The 18,657-nt window shown below is 38.7% G+C and overlaps 1 protein-coding gene across 1 annotated transcript in view; it reads left to right on the top strand.

The window, feature by feature from the left end:
* Positions 1-18,657, top strand: part of SPON1 (spondin 1) — a 171,566-nt gene that overhangs the window by 55,276 nt on the left and 97,633 nt on the right. Inside the window, exon 6 of the mRNA XM_014882502.2 lies at positions 3,684-3,832. Coding sequence (XP_014737988.1) covers positions 3,684-3,832 — 149 coding nt within the window. The remainder of the gene's footprint in view (positions 1-3,683; positions 3,833-18,657) is intronic.

The following is an 18,657-nucleotide window of genomic DNA, read 5'->3' as shown; positions in this document are numbered from 1 at the left end:
TTTTCTGATTGAAAGCTTAGAGTGGTTTATAATGTAGGGGTAGGAAATGAGATTTTAAGACAAAAGCCACAAAGGACAGACAACACATTAATATTTTGATTTTTCAGCCATGCCAATCTACCTAGTTTGTTTTACTTCAAAGTATTTTGAATTATTTCGGATAAATTTGGTGAGTTCTGAATCTTGCTGCCCAGAGATATGAATTGTATGTATAGATCTAAGAATACTCTGTCTTTGTCTTTGTTGGTTGAATACTCAGACAAAAAACACCTTCTGAACTTGGCCTGTCTGGGTTTTTAAGAGTCTGAAGTACAGAATCAGAACTTTTGTTGCAAGTTTGCTTTCTGCAGTTACCCAGGTACCTATAAAATGCTGAAGTTACAAAATGATGTATTATGCATTTGGTCTTTCATTACTGACTCCCCAGTCTGTGGGCAAAAAGGCCAGGAAAGTATTTAAGAATATGAGTCACATTTACAGGTCCTTAAACTTTGTTATGTTTTCTGTGGCTGATGTTTATTATAGAGACTTTTAATGTTGATTTAAAAATAATATTATTATTGCCACAGTGTCAGAATATCCTCATATAACTCAAATGTTGTTTGTATCAGCTCATAGTTTTATCAGCCTAAGCAATGTTGCTTGTGTTGAATTTGAAGCACAGCATTGTTCAAATACTATTGGTCAGCAAAATAGAGAGGAGATAAAATAAGCAAAGCCAGGAATTGCAGGAATGCTCGTTTGGGCTATTGGATGATGTAAATATCTGCTGAGTGTGAACTTTATGTGCACTATTTGCATGGATTCAGCTGGTGACTGGAAATAGGCCATGAGAAAAGGACTGAAAGCTGTGAAGTTACTGTGATGTAATATTGGGGATAAATGGCCTTTTCTTTTACATCCAAGTCAGTGAATTCATGAAGAGTATGGCTGCATGATGGAAAATAAGCAGGTTGAAATAGTTTGCCTGCTGTCTCTCCCCAGTTACAAAATGGTAAATTTTATCAATTAAAAATCTTAAAAAAATTAAATTAAAAAAAAATTTAAAATCAATATTTCACTTAAACTGGAAAAGTGAAAGTAAGTACCATTTGGTACTTACACAATTAATTCCAGCAATAACAGCTAATAAGATTTTGCATTAAAATTTCTGAAAGTTGAGGGAAAGATCTCATCCAGATATAGTGATGTTAAAAATGAAACCTAGTCATTGGCATTATTCTTAAAAATGTTGAGCTTGTGCAGTAATTACATTACAATAAAATGTTATTCATTGTGGACTATGGTAAATCACTAATTACTTGCCAAGCTGCCACATACAAAATTCTGCTCTATTCTTTCACCATCAATAAGGTTGCAATAGAAAGCAGATCATAAACTTTATATTTTGCATCCTTTCTTTATCTCCTGATTTGCTTTAAAAAACCCTAAAGAACATGCACTTTGTGCAAAGTATTTCTTTTCCCTGGGTAGCACCCCTTTTTGACAAGAGAAATCCACACGCTCTTCATCATGATACGATATGAGCACACCTATGAAACGTGTCAGAGGATAAATTCTCGTGTTGTGATACATATATACCTTGATACACATATGAGTGTATTGAGAAATTGAGAAAGTGCTCAAAGCTGCAAGAATGAAGTGAAATAGCAGCACTGGAAATGTGTCCGTGTTGTGCTTGCTGTCTCCAGCCTGGAGAGTGAGGCTGGATGTCAAACAGCTCTGGGCTCCGATTGTGCCCCAGGCACAGGAGTTGCTGTGGTGGTTAGAGGGAAAAGCTTGGGAAACACCGAGTTGTCTCATTGTTCTCACAAGAAATGGAGGGTTTGAGGTGAGGAGTAAAACATCAGCAAACGCAGCAGAGTTTGGTGGAAAGTTCAGGGTGTGTGGTGGGACTTTGAGCAGCTCCTTGGGCAGGTGGGTGGCCAGGAGCTCTCTCTGCAGAGCCAGTATCTTCAGAGAGGGCTCGAGTTTGGTGTTTGTTTGTTTGTTTGTTTGTTTGTTTGTTTGTTTGTTTGGTGGAACTGTGCTCTGATTGCAAAGGCACCAGTGCTCCTGTCCTGGGCTGGGAGGGAGAGAAGCTTTGGGGCACGGGGAACAATCCCTTATCCCTTGGACTAAAGGCTTGCAGGCACTCAGGCTTCTGTGGAACCTCTTCCAAAAACGGAACATTTTTGTTCTGTAGGGACTATTCTCTTTCCAAAAGCTTCAGTGTCCCTTGCTGTGTCTCAGGTGAGCTGCTGCTGGGGGACAGCCAGACCCCTGAGCTGGGAAGAGAGGATGGGTAAAGCTGGAGCTGCCATCCCCGGGGCTGAGTGCCAGCATCCCCTGGGCTGGCCAGGGTGTCACTGCACATGTAAGGGACAATTGCTAGATCTCAGGGCAAGAAGCCAGCTCCTGACATTGCAGTCTCTCCAGCTGTGGGGGGGGAAGGCTCAGTTTTGGCTTTTTCCACACACAGGTCTCAGTTACTGATTCGCTGTAGTTGATTCTGAAAACACCAGGACTGCTGCAATTCAGCATTTTGCTATTTTGGTGTATTTTGTCCAAGTGTATTTTGGTCCAAGTTGAGGGCTAGGGAAGCTATGAAGGCTGTGTTTGCTGCTGTGCTGGGCCATCTCCCTCATCTATCTGTTCTGCTTCCTACATTTTTCTAGCTCTTTTCCCCTGCTGTTGGTGTTCATTTTTTATTTCTAATCTATTTTCTACTCTCCCATGATTAGGTTGCTGCATCTGACTTTATACAATTCTCTGCACTGTGCTTTTCAATTTCATTGTTCCACCTCTCACGTCTTAAATTTGCATTCCTTTTATTTACTTCATTATTCATTTTTCATTCATTTATTCAGTTTGCAGCTGGTTTTACTGATGCTCTCTACCTTTCACATTGCAAAGGAATTTTGGAGTGCAACGTTAAATATTGTCTCACTCCATCATTGTGACTCTCTCATCTCCTGCAGTCTTTGCCTTGTTACCAGGCTGTCTGCTTGTGTGAGCAGTTCATTTTCTCACCCTTTTCCTTTAAGCCCATATATCTGCAGAAGGCTACTTGACACTTAAGTGAATTCATTTGTATTTCCAGGACTGTGGGACTTCTTTGACTCCTTATTTCTGCTCAATTCTCTTTTCAAGTCCATCAAACTTCTCTAACATCTTTTTCTTTAAACTTTTTTTCTCTTTTTTCTTGTTTTGTTCAACAAGACAAGAAACAAGAATGGGAATCCTTTTGCTTAGCTCTACAGCTCTTACATTATGAGAAATCTGAGCAAGAAAACTCAGTGAATATAGAAGTGAATACAGAAAAATTTATTTCTTCACTGCTGTCAGTAAGGAAAAAACTTGTTTTTAAAACTGAAGTCTTCCTTTGCAGGTTTCCTTCTCAAAAATTTTTGAAGTAGAAACTTAAAATTAAAATTTCCTGAAGTGAGCTTTTTGGTGAGGAAAAGCTATTCTAAGCCTGTTTGTTTTGGGGGTTGCTTTATGCTCAATTTCTGTCAGTCACTGGCTTGCTCTTAACACTTTAAAGATGTGCATTGATGTAGTGAGAATTACAGCATACAAAATCCTCAGCAGTGAGGACTTGGAAACTCGATTACAAATCAGGAATTGCACTTTGAGGCTGTCTCGATGGTGGTTTGATTTATTTTGGTTTTTTGTTTTGTTTTTTTTTTCTCCCCGGGAAGGACGCACCAACCACTGGTCTGCCATCATTGGCAGCTCCCACTCCAAGAACTACATCCTGTGGGAATATGGGGGATATGCCAGTGAAGGTGTCAAGCAGGTTGCAGAGCTGGGGTCCCCAGTGAAGATGGAAGAAGAAATTCGACAGCAGGTGGGTGCATTTTAGTGCATATTTAAAAAAAAAAAAAAGGATCCTCCCTTGGCCTGCCAATGATTTGTCATTGACAATATCTGAAAATAATTTTGCTGAATAATTCTCAGTTCAGTGAAGGAGTTCTGTTTCTCCAGCCATTCTTACCCTGGCAAGAGTTTTTGTCTAGGAAAGGACAAGTAAGTTGCAGCATTCTGGACTTAGAAAATCTGTGTGCCCCATAAAGCATAAATCAGAGGTAGCAAAGTGACCCTCACCTTTTCAGGCTGAATTTTGAAGACACTTTTTAAAAAAGAAAACTTTGAAAACAGCAAGCAGTACCCCTGCCTTAAAACAGGGAATGATTATTTATCATTTGGATTCACTTTACAGAATGCTACATTTTGCTTCTTGATGAATCACCTCATTTTGTGTTGTACAAATATCTAAAATGCTGTGTTTCCCTGTTCATCATTATTTATGTAGCACAAGCATTCTTTCCTTAACAATCCCTTTTAAAAGAAAATAATCTGTTCCTTAATGTTGAACACTGCATGAAACCCTCTGCACTTTTCTTCACTTTTTTTGCATTTGTGTGGATCTTTTCCTATATTTCACTTCTGAAGATGAAGTCAGCAGAGCTCAAGATGATATTGTTGAATTAATCATTCTCCCTTTTGGTAGCTGCATGTTAGAGCCACAGTGTTTCGAGACCTCCAGGGTAGGTTGTGTACAGGGTTACACTGAGAGATACAAAAAAATTTCAATTGTATTTGTACAAACAGTATAAAACAACCTCAAAGACTGTTTTGAGAAAACTTGTATAGCAAAAGGCTTTGTGTGCTAAGTTTAATTTGCTTTTTTGTGATGCTTAAGTGTATATAATCATGGTACAAGAACAGCTGGTGCATTTGACAAGAAAGTCCCAAAGCCAAGAAAAATAAAATAAAACCAGCTTAAAACTTAATATATTAAAGGGATAGAAGAGGAATATGAAGGGGAAAAAAATAATTTCAATGTGGGGTGAAATGTGATCATGGATACATTGTCTCTTTAAGCCATAATAAACCTTGGTATACCTGGAAATAGAAAGCAGGCCTTGATCCTATGCAGAAAAGGGGCTGGATTTTATCCCAGCAATATAACATAAAGCCAAGTGGATTAAAATTGCAGCAGAGTATTGTATATACCACGTGTAACTTACCTTTTTCTGCTGCTTGCTTGGGAAATCAATATTTTCTTGCAGCAGGCCCATGTGGAATGAAGGAAATCAGCAATTTTGTAGTGAGAAAGGTGATTTCTGTGACAGTCCTGGTGAATATTTCATAAATAGGGGTTTGTGAATTGGGAGTGCACAGAGATTAGGTCTGAGGCAGCAGGAGCAAGGGGAAGGAGCTGGGTGAGGAGCAAGCAGAGGTGCACTTGTGAAAATCACAATCAGTACTGGGAGAGGGACAGAGAATTTGAAGGGAATATGGAAAAAAACCCAAAATATTCCTCTGCTTTCCAAATCTGGCTTTTTTATCATTCTGTGCCATTTATTTGCAAAAAAAGGGGGATACATTTATACACTGGGCTCAAATCAGAGGAGACTCTGGCTTTTAGAGTGCATCAAATAGGAAAATGGGGACAATTCCAGGGGCTGCTGAGATTGAACATGAAATTAGTGAACAGTTAATTCCAGCGTGGGGATGTCTGGGTGGTTCAGCCCTGCAGGAATTGCCCTGGCTCTCCTGGGGCAGTTTATCCCAGAAATCAGCAGCTATTCTGGCTGGATCTCACCTAGAACAGTGCAGCATGTCATCAAATGCCATCACATTTTTGTTGAGGTTATTTGATTTTTTTTTTTTCTTTTTAACATGTGCTTAAACTGTACTAATATCTTTGAGAGATTTTGAGGTAAAATTCTGCAACCAAGACAGCAGAGCAAAGCCAGGAGCTAATTTGCTGACATTTAAGTCAGGCTGATATTTTTCTTTTTTTTTTTTTTTTAATTTGCACTTTGTGCCTTGAAATATCCTTACCTGCCTTGAAATTTGATAATGTTGTTTCCTTCCCCACAAGTTGCAATCTACCTCAGGATCTATTTGCTGCTTTTCCATTCCTTATTTTACCTTTCTTTCCCCTCTCTGCCATCCTACCAGCCTTGTGTTGTGGGTGGATGGGAGGATGCAATTCATTAAAATCACTCTCCAAGCAGCTTTGATGTTTTTGAAAACGCGGGAAATGCAAATTTTTATTTCATTCTGGTGCCTGGACTCAGAGCTCACTCACTGCAGTTAATGCACTTCTTCCAGATGCACACTTGGATTTGGGAGTCTGCTGTGTGTCTGCTGAGTTTTGTAGGCAGTTTCTTAGGTAGAGCACATAGACACATATTTATGTAACCAGCATCTGCCACTGACAGATTTTATATGACACTGAGGTTTTATTAAAAAAAAAAAAAATCTAATTGTTTTTACATTTTATTACCAAAAATTTATGGCATGTAAAACAAACAAACAACAACAACCAAGTCTTTCCTTCAAGGAGCTTTGTTAAGAAGTGTCTTAATAATTGTGTGCCATTAAATAAAAGGCCCTCAAGCATGAACATTTTGCTTCATCATCAGCATCATCAGCATCATCAGCATCATCATCATCATCATCCTTTCTTCCTGAGCTGCCACCTTGGGCTGCTCTGGTTGGTGCTGTCGCTGTAAAGAGCCCCTGTGGGGTTTTTTCATGGGTGATCCTGTAAACTTGCTCTGGAGTTTGTTTATCTGGGACAAAGAACTTAAAGAACTAATCAGCCTTTTTGTTAAAGTGCTCCTGGCAGCGTGCAAGGAAAGAGTTTCACTAAAACAATCTGTCAAGTGGCTGGGGTGTACAATGGGATAATTCATGTGTTAGACTGCAGGGGTTAGAAATAACAAAGGCTGGAGGAGGAGTGATGTGAGGGGGAGAATGTGCACTGACCTCACAGATCTCTGGGATATATTCACACTTCCACTTTGTTTGGAGAAATTCTGAAATTTCTCCCCAGCCCATTATTTGATCAATTGGCTCCAGAATTTGAAAGGGAAATTCTGCATTCAAATTGGGATTGCTGTGTTTAAACAAAGGAACAAACAAACAAGATGGTTAAAACATGAATCAGGAGGAGGAAAGTGTAATTCTAAATCTCTTATCCTAGGCTGATGAAAAAAGACTAAAATAGAAACATTATTTTAAATATCTCTCACCTTAAGAGAAATAATTTGGCTTTGCCGAATTACTTCTGAATAAATATTCAGTCAATTCTTTTTTTAAACCGAGATAAGTAATATTCTGTAGCTTTTATCTGTTTCCAGAAAATGCAGTGTGTACTCTCTGCAGGCTCCCCATGGACCCACAGGTGACATTCTCACAGGTTTGGTTTAATGCCCTCTGAAATGTCAGTCAGTGGGGTGACTTTTTAGATTGTCCTCAGCATCCTCAGATGAAAGCTGAGTGTGCCTCCAGACCTTTCAGAACAGAAAGTTCTGGTTTCCAGGAAGATGCTTGTAAAGTTTTAGACACAGGATAATTTAAATTGTGTGTGTGAATTGAAACAGCAAAAAATTTCTGTAGAAAACAATATAAAAATATGCAGTTGTTATGACTCCGTGCCAACATTTATCTTTACAAAATAGTCCTGATTTGGATTTTTTTAATAATAAAAAAAAGAGAGTAGAAAAAGAGAGTAAAAGTAAGTTCATTGTTGGATTCATCATGATTGATTGATTTTTTTGAAAGTAACTTCAGTGTTTCAGTTGAATAATTATCATTTTATGATCTGTTTTGTAAGGCACTGCTGTATTCTTCCACAGAAGGATGGGGTCATTAGATTTTCCTGGCTGAAGCTGGCAAATCACCTGAATTACAAAAAGGAATCTGCAGGATATTGATCACTTTTTTATGAAAGCACTGGGCAAATTATTGTGTTTACTGAAACAAGCTCAAGAGTTTGCTTTTTGAATCAGCAGTTATTGTGTGCTTGGGGAGGTTAAAATCAGCCAGCCTGGGAGTTCAGCTCAGCTGAAACTTCTCCCTGAACACCTCACCTCAGGAAACCCCTGACAATAGCTGGGAATTAGGCTGGCAATTGCACTGGGAAAACTGATTTTTCTTGAAATAGTTCGGTCTGTGTTTGTTGAAAGGAACTAAAAAATTAGTGACAGCTCTGGTGGCTTGGCCTTCATTGCAGGAGGAGATTGAAACACATGAAGGGACTCAGAGGAGCTAATACTGATATTCCTGCTGCTGTGGTTTCCCATGGGAGCCAGGAGGAATTGCTTTGGTTTTGGCTGACCAAACCTCAGTGAATGGCACCCAGATCCCCACTGAGCCCCTTTCTCCTCAGTCCTCAGGGAGGGCATTTTTTGTTCCCATCCACATTTCAGAGGCACCCTGTTGAAAAGACAGGAAAACTGCTGTGGCCATAAAAGCTGATATGAACAGCATGGCTTTTCCAAACAGCCCAAAAAACCCTTTAGGTTTCTGTGAAAACCCAGAAATTTTCAGTGTTTTTGGACTTGGTGTGGCTGTGAAGCAGCAGAGCTCTGTCCCAGCATGCTTTCCACTTTAGTTACAGCCTGACAGCATGGCTTTAATGGGGTATTTATTCTAATTCTGGACAGATCAAGCTGCTCAGTCATAAATTGGCTTCTAGACTTCTGTTTGCTCAGTCAGACTCCTCTGCTCTCTGTGCATACACCTCTGCTGTGAATTATGGCACTTTTTAATGCCTTTTGAAAAGGCTAAATGGTAGATTTATCATATATTCCTTTTGGAAGATAGACCTTATATAATGATTCAAAATCTCTGGCATTTTGGTAATTAGAAATGTTGAAACCCTTGTATACTGTGCTAAATTTCAGAAAGTATTTCTGCCAGAAAGAAATAGCTGTCTTCTTATGTCATGAAGAGAAGCTTTATGTGCCAATAAATAACTCATACAACAGGGCTCAGAACACCTCTTCAAGGGGGGCTTCCATATATTTTAATAAACTTCTGTTGAAAACTGAAATTAGAATTATTCAGTTGGTGTTGCTTTCTTAAAAAAACCAACAAAAATGTTCATCCCAACTCCATTCTTTTTTCGTATCTCATGATAGAAAAGATGTGCTTCTCTAATAAAAAATGAACTGGTGCTGCATTCTGTGCCACAAAACACCTCTTGCTAGTCTAAAAGCCATTGAAGGTAATGACTCTTTCACAAAATTAAGTTCTGACAAACCATTCTAAAGTGGTGTATTATTTTCTGGGCTGAAACATGAAAGATTCATCACACTTTTACTAGTTCAGCCAATAAAAACTGAATAGAAAAATATATGTTTGAGTCCTAAAAATATCACCATGCTACAAATAAAGTCTCAGTGATCAGAGCACAGTCCTTGTGCCACTGTTGCTCCACGTGTGGTTCTTCTGTCCGTAGGGTTGTGACAGCTGGCAGATGTTGAACACTTTTTTTTTTTCTTCATTTCTTTCTGCCTTCCCTCATCCCTTGTCAGCTGAAGGCTTTCTTTCTCATAACAATCAGGGAGAGATGATATTTGGAAAACTAAACCTTTTTTTTTTTTTTTTTTTTTAACTTTAATTTTCTGTGCTTTTAACAGCCTGTGCTATTTGATTAATCAATAAGGCACCTTGATTTTTAAAACTCCACCTTGTGAGCTCTCATCTTGCTTAATGAATTCCAGAGGTTTCACACCTCTAACTTTTATGGGAGTCTTTGAGATTTTGCCCTCTGAATAATTACTCAGTAATTGATATGAAATAATTTGCATAACCAAACAATGAGTTATGGTGTTAAGTTAGCTCAACATTTAATTTCTCCTTCATTTGCCTCAATTTGCCTTGCTGCTTGTTTTCTTCTAATCATCAGACCCTCCATTTCTGATAAAACAGAGTGAAACATTCCTTTTCAGTAAAATCCAGTAATCAGGTTCTCTTTGAATAAAAGATCTTCAAACTTTTTTTTTTTTTTGCAGCGGCAGCAGGCAGACCCTTCAAGAATTAAAAGTAGGCTTTACTCAAAGACCCATCTTCTCAGTGAATTCTGATACTAAATTGTGTAGAAATGGGGCCTATATAAAAATTCTTCCCTTTTTGCCATCTCTGTAATAGCTCAGAGGCCCATCAAAGCTGATGAAGATTTTCTGTGGCTCTTTGATATCTGGATTGCAGCAAAGCAATGCTAGAGGAGGAAACCCTTGCTGCTGGTAGATCCATTCCTTTGGGTGGAATGCAATAATTGTAGCACACAGACATAAAAGTCACAAGGAAATGTCCCCTGTTTGGGACAATGTGGTTGGATTGCAGGACATTATTTGCTAATTTTAGTATTTTAAAATATCTTGCCTTTTCATTTCCTGCAGTTAGATCTTGTAATGCTGTTCTGCTGCCACAATATTATTACAATCCTGTAGCAGGTCGATCCAGTGGAAAGGTGTGAAGAAATAGCTTTCAAATTATTTTCTTTCAGTCTATCACTGTAGTATTTTTAAAACATGAGAATGTCAGGTGATTCTTCTCGTGCTGCTGATCCTCAGGGACAGACACCACCTGACAGCAGAACTTCAGCACTCCAAAAACAGACTTTGGTTGTAGAATTTTTTTTTTAGTAAACTGCAGCTCTTCTGGTTTGGAGTGGCAGCTCCAAGTCCTGACATGGCAAAGCAGCATCTGAGTGACTTTAGGGCACTCAGGACCTGTCTTGTAGAATATTGCAGAACAAGCAGGATGTCAGGGAACACAGACTGCAGAAGAGGCGGCCCCAATAATGTCGAGTTGTTTGTCAGGCATGCAGAGCAGCTGGTTGTGTTCTGTGGGACACACTGCCCAAACTCCTGTGGGCTTCAGCAAAGCCTGCTTTCAAAGGGTCACAGGACCACCAAAAATTAAATTAAATTAGGCAGAAATCGATTTGTCTGCAAATACTTTCCTGTGCAGTGGCTCGAGCAGTAATTAAAATGCAGTGGCTGAGGAGCTGGTGGCATTCAGCTGCCTATTAAGGAGATGCTGCAAAGGCTAAACAGGGGTCTGCACCCTCATTAGCAGCATTTGTCAGCAACCACAGCATCTTCCTTCTTTCCTCCCTTGTTGCATGGTAAATATTGTTCAAAGGAACAGCATGCACTAACAGCTGAGGCTGAAGAGTCCTACAGCTCATTTGACTTGCAAATACTTATTATTCAGACAAATTTTCAACATAAACAAAAACTAAGGAAATAACCCACAATGCAAAGTTTGTCATTCTGAGATTAACTTTTTTTTGGGCTTGTTTGTTTAGGAACCTCAGTTCAGTGCTCTTACTCTGTTTCAAAAGCTTATTTCCACCTAAAGTTCAGCAGAACAATTAGAAAAATGCCATGTACCAACATCATACACATGAACATTTCTTAGCCTGTGTCCTGTTCTAAGACAGCTCTTCTCAGTTAGGTATCTAGATCACAGAGACCGATTTGAAATTCATTTACTGCATTTAATGTTCAGAGAATAGAAACGTTCAGGTATTATGGTACATCTGTATCAATATGTCATGGATCAACTGGTTCAAGACACAGAATAGGGAGGACATTCATAAGCCTTTAAATGAAGTTTTAACTTTGTTTTCCTTGATTACTTTTCTAGCCTGAATCCAAAAGGACTCTAATGTGTTGTAGTTTCTGTCAGTCAAAACCAGAAGCAGGAATCCTTATTTTTAGTAGGGGGAAAGGCTAATGTTTTTGGCTAGTCTTTAGCTCAGGAGAAATGACAGGTTTGCAGATTGTGTGTTTGTTTCCTTGAAGTTCACCAGTCAAATATGGATGGAAAATAACATATGCATGAATTTGGGGAGTGGAATATCTGCTGCAACCTGAAACAGGTTAACTCAGGGCTCAGATGAAAAGATCTGATTTTGTAATTAACTGCTGGTTACAAACTCTCTAGGTTCTTTTTAAGATGAATTTTCTCTCTCAGTCATCTCTCTCCTTGAAACTCACATTATTATATTCTTGCTTCAGTCGGTGATATCTTTAAATAAATGCCCTCACTTAGAGCATGGGGTGCATTCTGCTCTTCCAGGAACATTCTGTGGAAAAAAAAGCCATGCAGAAAAAAAAAAAAAGCCAGAAGTTACTGGAAAGGAGACAAGAGAGGGTCCTATAGAAGTTGTTACTTGCATTGACATTCATCACTATTTGATGCCAATATTTCAGCAGATGATATAAAATGATGGGCTCAAAAGTAGGTGTATTCATAACTGGAAATATTCAGTAGAAAATTTGTTTTCAAATAAAAATGTGGAAATTTAAGGGAGGTATTAGGCTGTACCACAACATGCAATGATTCTCCCTTATTTCATAACTGAATTTTTCAGTACTTTCAATACTTTTAGTGCATTCAACACTTTAAAAATACCTTTTTTAAGAATAAGTATCAACATAGAGAACAGATTTTTTTTCAAATTTCATTTTTTAATTCTGTTGAAATATGGAAAGAAGAAAGAATGTATTAAGAATTTTAAAATTACAGACTGAAAGAACACTTGGGCTACACAATTATTGATGTTATTTTAATTCACAAGCCAGATCAGTTATTGATATTATTTGCAGGTTTGGGGATTGTTTATTGAATGTCTGACAGATGCACCTCTAGCAAGAGTTCAGAAAGAGTGAGTGCATTTGTGCCTTAGGATGGTTTGAAGGTGGATGATAAGAGTTGGGATTTTAGTGCTCTTTGTTTGGGTATATATTCCTATATTAGCTGAGAGTGGAGGGATGGGAGAAGAGGATGGATGACTTCTTGAAGGATTTAATTTTCAGCATACTTTAACCAGAAGTGCAAATTTTCAGTGAGGGTAAGAGGAATGAAGACAGGGAAAATGGGTTTGCAGAAGGGGGAAGGCAAACCCTTCTAATCCAATCTGACTCTTATCCACTGACCCTTTGCAGTGCACTGTGTCCAAAACCATCAAACCCACAGCATTTTAGTGTTCTTCCAAAACAATTAATTCAGTTTAAATACTCAGCTATATCATTGCTGTTACTCCACTCTCACAGATTTAGTTTCTCATAGAAATTTTCAGAACTCGTGAATTTTTTTGCTTTTGTTCCTCCAAAGCTTTGTGCAGTGAATTCTGCTGAAAACTTCGTGATGTGACTTTTGCTTTTAAAATAAAAACCAAAGGAAGAAATAGATCTTTGTCATCATCAGCTAAAAGCAATGTACACAAAACAGAATATGTATGTGTACATAAATATGTAAAATATACAAAGACCTACATGTCCATTTAATATACACAGCTGAATGTTTAGGCGTGAGGAAACTGTTTATAATAATTTTCTTATCCATGTAAACTACATCCAAAGTCTGTAACCAGATCCACTGTCTAAAATCTGCTTGTGCATCACTAGCTCTTCCACTTTGATCAACAAACTTCTCATTGATCAGTAAATATACAGCCATGAATAGTTTGCTTTCTCAAACCCAAGATGCACACATCTTCCCAGTCTTTAGATTAAGAAAGGCATCCAGGAATTTAAAAAAATTATTTGCCATTGAGGTTTATTGCTATATCTTCATTTCTCCTTGGCTTAAAAAAAAAATCCATAATGCTGCAAAGAAATAAAATCTCTTGGTTATTTAAGCTATATGACAAGACTTTGTGCTGAAATACTCAGGAAACAGCTTGTGTTGATGGAAAAGTGAAAACTGATTTTTTTTTTTTTTTTGACGTATAGGAATTTGAATCCCACACACAGACCTTCTTAGAATTGTAGTACGGAGGCTTTTTCATTTTGCAAATGGAAATGCAATTTTTCTACATCCCATATAAATTCACTTTAAAATAATCGCTCCCTAAAATTAAGGTTCCCTATGTTATTAGTCAAATAAAAAGGTTTCACTTGAGTTATATAGGCAAAGAACTATACCCACAGTAGACACCTATTCATAAGATTGGAAAACCTGTCAGTAAATTATCTGTCAGCTGCCACTTTTGAGATTTCCTGTTTCTTTTTCTCTCTCCATAAAATGTTGGGCAGAATTAGTGCACATCACGTTCATGTCAATGATGTTCCCGTTTCTTCATTCAGTCGGGAGTGATTTATTCACACCTCTGGGGCTTTTGTGGGCAAATTCAGAGTAGGAGACAGATGGGGAGAAACTCTTTACAAGGACATTTAATGACAGGAAAAGGCACAATGGCTTCAAACTGACAGAAAGTGGGTTTGGATTGGATATTAGGAAAAAATTCTGTGTTGTGAGGGTGGGGAGGCTCTGGCACAGGGTGCCCAGAGGAGCTGTGGCTGCCCCATCCCTGGAAGTGTTTAAAGCCAGGCTGGATGGGGCTCTGAGCAACCTGGGACAGTGGAAGGAGTCCCTGCCCGTGGGAATGAGATGATCTTTAATTTCCTTTCTATCTGAAGCCATTCTGTGAAGACAAGAATGCAGAGTTCTCTGTCCTGGGAGCTCCTGAGCAGAGGAATCTTTCCCTGAATTCCTGCACGTGGTGTCTTTAGACTCACCTGAGAGGCTCCTCATCACTTTAATCACTTGAATCAGTTCTTCACATTTTCACAGCAGGCCCTGTGATTTCACTTGAGAAATTCTGTAAACTTTTTCCTTGGGGCTGGTATGTGGGTTGGGGATGTACAGATCTTTTGGGCTGTGTCATCTCATGTCACCTGACAGGACAGAGGTCTAAGCCAAAATTACTGAAGAAGCTAAAACCTTCCCAGGTAAAACTCAGGTCATCATTTCAGGGTGAAATTCCAGAGGAGACAAGTATCCACTTGTATGGGATAGTGTGTTTTCAGTTAAGCAGGGTCAGGGTTCATTAATCTTTCTTTACCTGTTCTTTTAACCAAAAAATTGGTGTCTGTTCCATGGAATTGTGTTTATACTTTTGCAGTACCTTCAGGAGAAATGCCACTCTGTCTCAGCTCTTCTGCAACAGTGCTAAGGAAAGCAGATGGAAAAGTTCATTTTCACTGAACAAAATAAGGAGAAAGCCTGCAGTGTTCCATAGATACAAGTTGTTTTAAATGCTTCTCTTTTCAAAAGTTAATTATGTGATTGCTGCATTACTTAAGAGCTGAGAAGAACATATCTGTAATGAGCAGAATCTGAGTAGATTTTTAATGCATCTCTTTCAGCTCTTCCTGTGGCTAGGAGTGCTTATTGAGATGTTCATTTACAATAGATTACTGGTACTTTTTTAAAGTACTTTCCCACTCTCCATAATTGATGTATTAGTATATCCCCTAAGCATATTTTCCTGCTCATCTTTACTCCATTAGGATTAAACAGAATGGTCATTAGATCATAAAGCAATAAAATATTCACTTTGCTACTTACTGCAAAAAGGCTGTCAAATATAAAGATTGACTTTGCCTTCAGGTACATTTTTAATGGTTCTTTAAATATAGGCCTGAGCCACAGTAACACACAGTAACAGATGAAAAACTTTCTTCATCAGGGGAAAGTATATCTTAATTAGGTGTCAGGTCCAGAATTTTTGGCTCAGCCCATGCTCTTCTCTGTGAGAGATTTTTATCCATGGTTATATGAATTCATGACACAATTGCAATGCAGGTTAAAATTAGGGAGAAAATGTAGACTTTATTACTTGCTATAGACTTTTTAATAGGTTTTAATTAAAATGTCAAAAATCACATTATAGATATAGATGGTATTGATATAGATATACAGATATTCTTATTCAAATAGCAGTGGAGAATATGAATATGCAAGGATATTAAATAACCTGATTTTCAGTGTGGAAGCAGAAATTGTATTTGAAAAGAGATGTCCAATCATGAAACAAACCCCAAATTTTATGTTTAGAAATTCAGGCTTGCAGAATGGTGTGTTTCCCTTACTCACTGTAGTTCCTCATTACTTTTCTCCAACACTCTCTTCTAAGAGAGAAAAAGAGAATGTTATAAATGGCAAAAGCAATTTTCAAAGGGTGCCAAGGAAGACAGAGAATACTTCTATTTTGTAATTGAATGCTAACAGATATAAAATGCATAAAATACATGCAGCAGCATAACTGCAAAGCTGTTCTTGTCAGTAAGGCTCCTGTTTACTACCCACCAAGCTAGATATAATTTGTAAAAGAAGTATGATATTAGTGACAGTGTAATTATTTTCAGGAGACATTGCAGACAGAGTTATTTTATTGATTATCTCTTTATTAATATTGTTGTGGCTCCAAAGTCACAATGTTCCCAGACATTCAGAAAAATATCAATATTCACCAGCTTTGATTATTACTGAGTGTGAGATCTCTCAGTCAATGCTGGTTCTGGGCATTTTTATCTGCCCTGAGATTACTAAAGTAATTAACAATTTGATAACCTCAGAATTATAATGAAAAGCTTTGGGATATTCTAGCCTATGTTTATTTTTTGTTTTAATGATGGTTCTAATGTCTGTAATACTTGATGTCTTCCAAGGGAAAAGCCCTTTCCCCCAGAAGTCTGGTGTGCCATAAAGGCATTCTGTGATTTGATTTTGTTGGAGATTGTCTTGGGAGTGGTGATGATGACATTTGGAGTTAGGAGGGATGTCAGCAGCCCTGGTCTTGTGAAGGAGATTGGTTAAAAGAGTCCTTTGGGAGGCATTCCTGAAGGGCAAAGGAGCCCAGGCAGGCTGGATGTTCTTCAAGAAGGAAATCTCAAAAGGCACAAGAGCAGGGCATGCCCTGTGCTGAGGGATGAGCTGCTGGGCACCACCAGCCTGCCTGAGCAGAGAACTTTGCCTGCAACTCAGGAAAAACAGGAGAGCTCGAGACTCTTGGGAGAAGGAGCAGGCACTTTGGGAGGACTACAAGGATGCTGCGAGGTCATGCAGGGCTAATTAACCTTCAGGACGGTAATTCTTCGCCATCAAAGCAACCACTTGCTTCCATCAGTGCTGGAGTTTTGTCAGTGCAGGTCCCTTCCCGAGCGCTCCCGGAGCTGCAGGGCAGTGGCAGCTGAGTGCTCTGATCTCGGTGATGCTGCTCTGACTGCCCTGGGTGTTGGGAGCACTCAGCCCCAGCCTTCTGGCAAATGTTACTCCTCCCTTTTATCACTTTTCCTCGGCTGGAAGCACGTCCCTTGCTCATTATGTAAAACAGGTAATTAGCTGATTACCCGCACTCGGCGGTGTGAGGGATGTGTGTCACTCTTGCCAGCGATGTAGAATAATCTTCTAAGGGGGCAGTTTGTCCTGAACCCTGAACGTGCTCCTGCAGTGTCACCATCCTGGAGGCCCTGCTCACTCTCTGCTGCATCCCTTGTGTTGATCCCACTGTCTTTATGGTGTTGGATGATTTTTTATGGCATTTTATGGCTCTTCTGTATGGCTGCATCCCCCTGAGCCAAGCCCATCACTGTGCCCCTCCTGTCAAAGGCTCTGACAGAGCTGCCCTGAGTGCCTTGATCACCTCGGTGGAACTCCACTGGAGACAAGGGCTGGAATTATATTCACAATAAATAATCAAGATAATTTGAATTATCAAGTGAATTTGATCACTCACCTGTGAATGCTTTTGGCAATGGCATTGCCTTTCTTATGTTTTTGTTGTGCAAACTAGAGGAAATTGTTTCTTTATCTGTTCAGTCCCACCTTTACTTTTCATCTCATCTCTCTTTCTAATCTTCCTATATTTGCACCGAAAGCATTTTAGAAAACATACATGACCTCCCTCTGAAATTGTATTCTAGGGTTCTCTCAAAGACCTCCTACAATTCAGCCTCTCCCCAAGTGTGTCCCATTATTTGGCCAATTCTTTTGTACTTCACTGTAGAACTTTCCAGAGTTTGAAAGGTGTATATATCCTTTTCTTTAAACAGATGTTCAAATGAGGTGAAAGAATTCAGTTGCAAACCATCCATAAATTCATCCATAATGTTACCTGAGAAAAATTTTCACCCCGTTTGTTTCTTTTCTGTGGGAGGTATAAAAAAACTAGCTTGTAAATCCCTTGTCAGTTTTTATTTTGGCCTTTATGTCTTTATAACATCTGTTCCAGAAACAGCAGCTTTTGTTTCTCTTCCAGTTTGTTTTGGCAAGTGTATACTGAAAAAAAATATATTGTTAAATTTACAAGTAAATTATATTAATTCCTATATACTTCTAATAGTTTTTGACTGGCCAGATGGCAAATTAAACCTCTAACTTTTCCCATGTGCTGGTGACTTTAAAAAGAAACAAAAATAGCAGCACAAACACCCTCAAACAAACCCCAGTTAAATTAATGGCTTTTCTTACCTCTATGCCCCAGGTCTGGTTGATAAAGCAGCAAAAATATCTCGTCATTTTAAGTAAATAATAGAGCTTTGTGATCCTGTAAAATTTAAGTTTTACCAGCAGAAGAGGTTGGGTCTTGCCCACCTAACACAGCCCTAACCCAGGGGACTGAGAGGAGCAAGAAACTCTGAAAATCTCAGTGGTTCCAGCTGAAAATCTTTTTGTTTTTCTTACCTGCTGCTGCTGGAGTGGAATGAGCTGAATTCTGCTGGATGTTTTGAGTCCTGATGGCCACCTGTGCTTTTCCTCTTAGATGAGCTCACTGCTTTTCCATTTGGCCTCATGTAGACCCAAGTTATTTTAAGGGATTAAGAAGAAAGACGTTAAAATATAGAAAAATAAAGGGATATCAAGTTTGGGACTAGGTGACTTCACTGAGTCACGCTTGACATTGTTTTTTCCTTGGGATAGTCACTTTTGTCCTCTGGATTTTATATATTTTTTGGAAAAAAGAGATTTTTCATCCCCTCCTTCTCATCCTGTTGAGAGAATAAATTAAAATATACTAATTTAGAAGCATATAAAAATGTAGGGGGAAGGCTGGATTATAATTTTTTT

Source organism: Sturnus vulgaris, chromosome 18 (assembly GCF_052056855.1).
Source record: "Sturnus vulgaris isolate bStuVul1 chromosome 18, bStuVul1.hap1, whole genome shotgun sequence".
NCBI classification, from domain to species: domain Eukaryota; kingdom Metazoa; phylum Chordata; class Aves; order Passeriformes; family Sturnidae; genus Sturnus; species Sturnus vulgaris.
This window is presented reverse-complemented; position numbering and strand designations above follow the sequence as displayed.